The sequence below is a fragment of the Bos javanicus genome, chromosome Y (assembly GCF_032452875.1).
Source record: "Bos javanicus breed banteng chromosome Y, ARS-OSU_banteng_1.0, whole genome shotgun sequence".
Classification (NCBI taxonomy): Eukaryota; Metazoa; Chordata; class Mammalia; order Artiodactyla; family Bovidae; genus Bos; species Bos javanicus.
Window position 1 is genome coordinate 2,065,541 of NC_083898.1, and position 7,299 is coordinate 2,072,839.

Below are 7,299 nucleotides of genomic sequence, written 5' to 3' on the forward strand. Positions count from 1 at the left end.
TCTCAGCAAAGCTGACCGTGCACTCATATACACACTCATACACATGTGGCCTTCGAGGTTCATAGCGAGTTCAATGATAAGGCTTTTCCTTTGTTCTGTACCCTTATTCAAGTGTATGATGATAGGCAACAGAGAAGATACCTGGGCCACCACCTTCCAACAGAATTGCATTCCACTGTCTCAATCTCTGGCCCTTGTTCACCAGACCCTTTCCACGAACAGCCACATTTCCCTTGTAAAATTGCCAGACCCACAGTCAATAGGCCCCTCATCTTCCTTCTCCGTCCTCCCCGACCCCCACCCCACAGGAAGAACGTCACCCCCTGACACAACCCCAACATACGACTTAGCCCCCTCTATGAATCTCCACAGACTGGTAATTCCCACGCGGTGAACTGACACTCGTACATGCAGCTGAAGTGTTTGTCCTGAGGACCTGCCCAAACAATACACGCACACATGCAGCTGATGCTTTTTATTTTTCCTTTGCAATGAATTCAGGGTTACTGGTGTCTCACTGTCGATCCACTTCAGCACCAGACCACTCTTCACTACTTTCCCGTCCAAGAGAACTATGCTGGCCATTGGTCTTCACGTGAAGCAGCTTCTTCGGTTTTCTGTTTTAGGTGAAGGGGGGCACGCCATCGTTAAGTGTCTCAAAAGCTGGGGGGATCGGGTTCCTTTCAAAACAGAGAGACAGAGATATGTACACTTACCCTCCCCGGAAACTCTAAAGACAGCTTGATTCTTTCAAGTCAGTTCCCAGGGGGTGTGTCTGTGAACGTTTACATGCCCTAGAAGCACAGAGTAAAAAACAGGTATCCCAGTCTTCAGCGTAGAACTATTTACAATAGCTAGGACGTGGAAGCAGCCTACGTGTCCATCAGCAGATGAAGGGATAAGGAAGTTGGAGTACACATACACAGCGGCGTCTTACACAGCACTAACATGGAACGCGTCCATGTCAGTTCTAATGAGATGGAATGAACGTGGAGCCTACTATACCGCGTGAAGTAAGTCAGAAAGAGAAAGACAAACCCTGTCCGTTCACACAAATATATGGAGTTGAGGACCTTGTACGTGGTGCTGAACATCCAACATGCAGGGCAGCAAAGAAGTAACAGACATATAAAGAACAGACTTTGGCCTCAGTGGGAGGTGGTGACGGTGGGTCAATGTGAGAGAGTAGCCCCAAAACGTTTACATTAGCTTATGCACAACAGATGACCAGTGCGAATTTGACGCGTGCAGCAAGGCAACCAAAGTCATGTTGTGGGGCAACCCAGACAGCCAGGCAGGGGAGGTCGGTGGGTGGCGGGTTCGGCATTTGGGGGGACACGTGTATCCCTATCGGTGATTCATGTTGGCCCATGTACAGCAAAACCTGTCACGGTATTGTAAAGTCATGATCCTCCAGTTAAAATAAATAAAAGAGGATTCTCCATAATCCTGCAGAGCGGTCAGTATGCTGAGAATGAGGGTGGCAGGAAAAAGATGCAAACGCAAATTAAAAACCAAAACGAGCGTGGTGATCAGAATCGAATCAAATGATGGGTCACTGGGGGAACCGCCTTGCACAAAGGAGACTCACAGGCCTTTTTGGAAATGGGACTTCATGAGGAAGAGCAGGTGGGTCCCAATTTAAGAGGAGCCTGAGGCTGGACTTGTTGGCCATGGAATGACGGTTCAGCGATGTGCAGCTGCCTCAGATATAAACTGCAGTGGCTTTGGCCTGTCCAGGCCACTTCATCCACCTCAAGCTTCTCTACTTAGAACCTGTTCTTCACCCCAGTTCTCTACCCTTGCTGTCCCTTGCTGATTCCCTCATGCCCTGGTGTCACTGTGTACTCCACGGAGTCTCAGTGTCTTCACAAGTGGAATAAATGACCCAAGTTTCTGGACAACACTTATGCCAGTGCTCGGCCGCTGGGTGCCTCACCTCTCGTTCTCCTGGTACCTTTCGTGGTGCAGCCTTCCTCCTCACATAGTACTGCAAAGGATTGGGCCACAGATCCCTTATGATGATCTGCCAGGGAAATGAGCAAGGTCAGCACAGGCCTGGCCAGACCATGAGCCCTCCCGTGCACGGCCAACAACTCCGACATAAGTCACCCGTTCTGGCCCAGTGGCCACGTGGGACCCCACCTCAGCAATCCAGTCAGATCCTGTGAAATTGTGGTCAAAGAACCAGTTGAAGAAGTTAACGCTGCTGTCGTGGTGCCTGCGCCTGTATGCCTTCTGTTCAAAGCCCTGGTGCCACTGAACTGGAGTGGAACGAGATGCGTGGTATCCTGCAGGAAAAGCAGTTTGGGAGAAAGACCTAAATCACTTTTCGATTCAACCTAGACTTTTCTGCCCCCAACCACCGGGCCACCGCCCGCCACCCCTACCCACCCCCGCCCCCACCCAAGATCCAGGGAGCAGCTTCTCACCAGTGACCTTCATCAGGTACTCCTTGACAATCACTTCATTCTGGAAATACCTATTCCTCCGAAAGGACAATGTGATCTTGCAGTGACGAGTGGGATGCCTGAATTCCTCCACCTGCCAGGACAAAGTGTGCGGGGTGGGGTGGGTGTGAAACCTCTTTACAGAAGAGCTGTCCTTTCCTGTGTTAGGGATAGACCATGCCCTCTCCCCTCCCCAGTCACCTCCCCTCCACAATCATCAGTGTCCCCTGCCTGACCTCCAAGTTGGTCATGAAGTGAAGCATGTCTGCATCTTGCTTGCTCATCAAAACTGACATTTGGGGGTGGTTCATAAACTGCTTTAGGTCAAGGAGCCTCTAGATGCTAGAGGTAAAAGTGCTGGAAGAACAAAGCTAGCCTAAAGACTAGAATGGCCCTCCCTGTTTGACTTCAACTTGCTACTGGTTAACTCGTCACATTTCGGTTCACGCGGGCTATATGAATGCCGCACAAGGTCCAAGGCTGTGCCCATGAATGCCCTACCACGAGGAGGTTCTCTTCCTAACCGGATAAGCTTCATCTCAGCCCCTTGAAAGTTAGCTTACTTCGGGAAAACAAGCACTCCTAGCTAGAACCCGTAGGACCGCTTACACTTCCCCACCCCTCCCCCATTCCAGACAAGCCTTCTCTCCGAAGAGACCCTGGTGCTAATGACAATTCTGATTGGGACCTCTCAAAGTATAGCCTAACTATCAATTTGGGCTAGCCAGAACAGCAAGGACATCACACCTACGATCAGGAACAGATATGCAGGACGGTAACCAATACCCACCATCCAGAAAAGTAAATACGGTACCAGAACTGCCAGATCTGTAAACTGTTCCTGCCATAGCCCGGCTTAAACAAACAAACAAACACAAAACTCACAAGCACCACACCAAGGGATACAACTTCGACCCAGAAGCCACGGATGCCCTGGATGATGGCGCTTCTGTGTTCTAGATGCACCTTCCGCCGCTGACTGGTCTTATGTTTCAGGCGAGCATGCGCCCTTTGGGCTTTCTGATTCACGGGCTCCAGCTCCAGCTGCAGGGCCGCCAGCGCCTCCAGTGCAGGCCGGTCACTCAGGGCTCCGGGCCTTGGATGGTCGTGGACATGCTCCTCCGAGGACACCTGCTCCTGCTCCTCGTATGCCACCACCTCCACCTCCTCCATGACGTCCAACACCAGCAGCTGGAACTCCTGCCCGAGTCCCGCCACCTCTCCCTCCTCCACAGCCGCACCTTCCTCCACTGCCTCCACCCAGAAGAGGGCGGCCTCCTCGCCTGGCGCACCACCTGCGGCCTGCATCGCCTCTGCCGCCCCCACCGGACTGGAAGGCCCCAGGGCCCCTCCCTCATGAAGACCCGGGCTCACAACTAAGATCCAGGATCCCGGAGTGCTGCCGCCTTCCTCTGGCCCCGTCTCACTCTCCATGGTATTCTCGCCGAAGCCCGGAGCTGCAAACAAGCTGGACGCTAGAGCACGGCAGACGGCCCTCACGGGCCGCCCGCCGGCCGCAGTCTACGTGGTCCTATTACCGACGGGTTACTGGGCAAGAGCCAGGGAACGGCGAAAGGGAGAGACGCATGCGCAGAACCCTGTGCCACCAGGCCCGCCTACTATGGCGACGGGAAGGGGCTGAACTCTCCACCCTGACCTCCTGACCTCATCCCAGAACCAATCAAATGGAGTCTAAAGCGGTTCGCTCCTGGGACACGCCCCTTGGAATCCTGGGCCCTCTGCCAGCCTGTGACAGGCGGCCAATGTCGGCCCAGCGCAAAGTGGGCGTGTCCTGGCAAGCCTTTGCCTGCCTAGCAGTGCAGCCGCGCCCGAGCAGCGACTGGGAGAGCCAGGACCACCTGAAGCTGCAACAGTCCTCAAGCTTGAAGTTGCCCCTGGGGCAGCGCGCCCGTGTGCTCAGGGACCCACTCAGGAAGACAGGGTTCCTGGGTACCTCAGGGACAGAGTTGCTCTCCTCCGATCCAAACCGCAAGCCACGGGGTGGGGGTGGGGGGAGTAGGAGGGAGGCGGGCAGGGTAGGGGGGTTTGGGGGAGGAGTGCGCGGTGGAGGGGGATGGGGAAGCGGGACGGGGGCCCGGGTGGGGGCGGGCTTACGCCGACCTCACCCATGTGCACCTGCTGCAGAGTCACGGCTAAACTTGTGCCTTAGGCTTGAGCAGTTGTCAGGAATGCAGCCCTCCTCTGAGGAAGAGGTAGAGCACTTTCCTCGGCTAGCTGTCCAAGCCCCACGATGCAGCCCCAAGCCCAACCAGCCTGGAGCCCCTGGCCTACGGTCTGTCAGCCCTCGGCCTTTCCCCCGGCCCGTGGCTTAGAGCAGGCGCCCACGTAGCTAAGGATGTGCGCCTGCAGATGCACTTGCCAGAGGCACAGAGCTGTTCCTGCAAGTGTTTCAAGTGGACCAAAGTGCTCCTCCTGACCATTAGTTACTCCTACGTCCGGGCCGCCTAGCTCAGGTGGGCACACTCAGGTTAAGTGCCTGGACAGTTTCCACTGCTCACGCTCTTTCTCCTAGGATGTCTGCTGTTTCACACTGAGCACCTACCTCCCTTAGTCCTGACACACGCACAGACCCACCACACCCCACCCCCCCACAAACACACACAAACACGTGACACAAGTACACCCATGCGTGCAACACACAGAGCCACAAATGCCAACAGGTGTTTCAGAGACTGAAGAACCAGTGGATCGCATGAAATGCATAGATGTCTTTATTTCTAACGGGAAAATGTTCATTCTGATCTTCAGATGTGAAATATAGAGAAGTCCATCTTCCATGAGGGAGAATCATGCCTAGATTTGGATACAGGAAGTATAGAGAACTCCTTATTTCATGGTGGACAGTCCTTGATTTATACATGAGAAATACAAGGAGTTAAGTATTTCACGAAGAAACAGTGGTGCCCAGAATTTCATTTATGAAATAGAGATAATTCCAATTCCATATTGGTTTGCCAGACCTTAATTTCACACTTCATGTCAGTAAAATTTCATTGAGATCTTCATATCCGAAATGTATACAATTTCAGGATTCAAGAAGGCAATTGTAGGCTCAACTTTTCATCTCTAAAATATATAGAATTCCCCACTCATGTAGGAAAACGTGTGCACAGATATACGTCTGGGAGACACAAAGTTCCACATATGATGAAGAAAATGATGCAAGTCGATTTTCATACATGAAATACCGATTTCCTATTTCAGGTAGAAACCTCTGCACCCATGTTCTCACATGTGAAAGAAGGACAATTGCATATTTTATGCAGAAAATTCATCTTTCTGGTTTTCATCTGCATGAATCAGGGAATGCAGAGCAAGTGCTCTGGAGCAATCCCGAAGAATAGCGTAGGCAGGGATGTGGGAGCGGCTCCAGGATGGCTGGGACCCCTGTGTACTTATGGCTTATTAATGTTGATGCATGGCAGAAGCCATTACAATATTGTATCATAATTAACCCCCAGTTAAATTTAATAAAAAGAAAAAAGTACTATGTTTTGAGAAAAGTGAAAGAAGAAAGGGACTCGACTGCTCTGTGGTGGCCTAAATGGGAAGGAAATCCAAAATTGACGGGATACACGTACAGCTAAAACTTGATTCACGCACAGCAGAAACCAAAGAAACACTGTAACGTGACTATGGCCCCAAAATAATGGTTGGAAGTACATCACATGTCAAGTATAATTCCGGCAGTGAAAAAATAAATGGTAGCCCCGTTTGCAATACATGTTCTTGAGGAGAGTATGCTGAGTTAAATACTTGAGTTCGAGGAAGATGAAGGCTTTTACATCACACGACATTGTCACGTTGAAAGCCCTGCGTTTTAGAAAGAGAGTAGGATGTGGTCATCGGGCCAGTGGAAATGGCCCCCGATGGTCCACGTTACCATCTTTTAGTCACAGGTTGACTCAGCTCATCCAGGAAGACACTGTAAAAGAGGCAGGATGGAAAACGGAGCTGCAGGCCTCAGCCCAAGACCATTAGGGAAGTTCGCAAACCCAACACCACCAACAGAAAGCCTCTCAGCTGAATGCACTGAGAGAGATATCAAAGCCTTCCCACAGGGCCTTCCAGGCCCTTGGGCCTTGGGCTGGGTAATGAACTGTGGCGCTTGGACAAGCGTGAGGACAGGCTGTGTCTTGCAGAGTCCCGGAGCCCTTGCTGGAGCCACTCAGCGGCCTGGCCCAGGTTTCAAAGCAACGGCCACCGTGTCCCATGCCCACCTCCATGTCCGAATGGTTGTGGCAATGTCCATGGGTCACAGTCTACAGGACCGAGCTCCCCATTTGGGTAGACGGAGGAGGCTGAGGGTCAGCTGCGTGCTGGGTACCTGGCTCCCTCATGGCAGGTGGCCGGGCAGTGTGTGGGGGCCTTGGTAAGAGGAGGGCACAGAGAACTGAGACCTGCCTCTTCCAGCTGGGACTACCAGGCTATACGGGGACCCCCTTCTCGCAACCAGGACCTTGGAGGGTGAAAGTCAATCTGGGGAATCTCCTTTCAGGGGATAGGGAATCATACTTGTTTCCCTTGAGGATTGCAGGACACAGTTAGCTGGCCACCAGCTCACCTCAAGAACACAAGATGTGACCGCAAGAAGTTTGCACCGGCTTATCACACCCCTCCCTCACGTTTCCTGTGTGTGGCCTTTGCTGAAAGCCTTGACGGAGTTTGCCATTTCTCTTTCCACTGGCTTAGGCTTTTATTCTTTTCTAATACAAGCATTTAAAATTATAAGCACGTCTAGATCTGCATCTCACGAATTCTGATACGCTGTGTTTTTATTCTCACTCGTTTAAAGTATTTTCTGCTCGCTCTTTGTTATCCTGTACGT

At 52.0% G+C, this 7,299-nt stretch overlaps 1 protein-coding gene across 2 annotated transcripts; it reads right to left on the reverse strand.

Annotated features, from left to right (window-relative positions):
- Positions 1–460: 460 nt before the first annotated feature.
- Positions 461–4,093, reverse strand: LOC133243874 (testis-specific Y-encoded protein 3-like). Of its 2 annotated transcripts, XM_061410604.1 has the most exons (6): positions 3,357–4,092; positions 2,687–2,764; positions 2,433–2,544; positions 2,146–2,291; positions 1,940–2,026; positions 461–680 (listed from the first exon to the last, which is right to left on the reverse strand). In XM_061410604.1, the coding sequence occupies exons 1-6, from the start codon at positions 3,882–3,884 to the stop codon at positions 657–659; spliced, it is 975 nt and encodes a 324-aa protein (XP_061266588.1). In that variant the 5' UTR covers positions 3,885–4,092; the 3' UTR covers positions 461–656. The 2 variants fall into 2 exon arrangements, with proteins under 2 accessions (XP_061266588.1, XP_061266589.1); XM_061410605.1 differs by lacking the exon at positions 2,687–2,764 and having other exon boundaries at positions 3,336–4,093.
- Between the last annotated feature and the right edge of the window lie 3,206 nt (positions 4,094–7,299).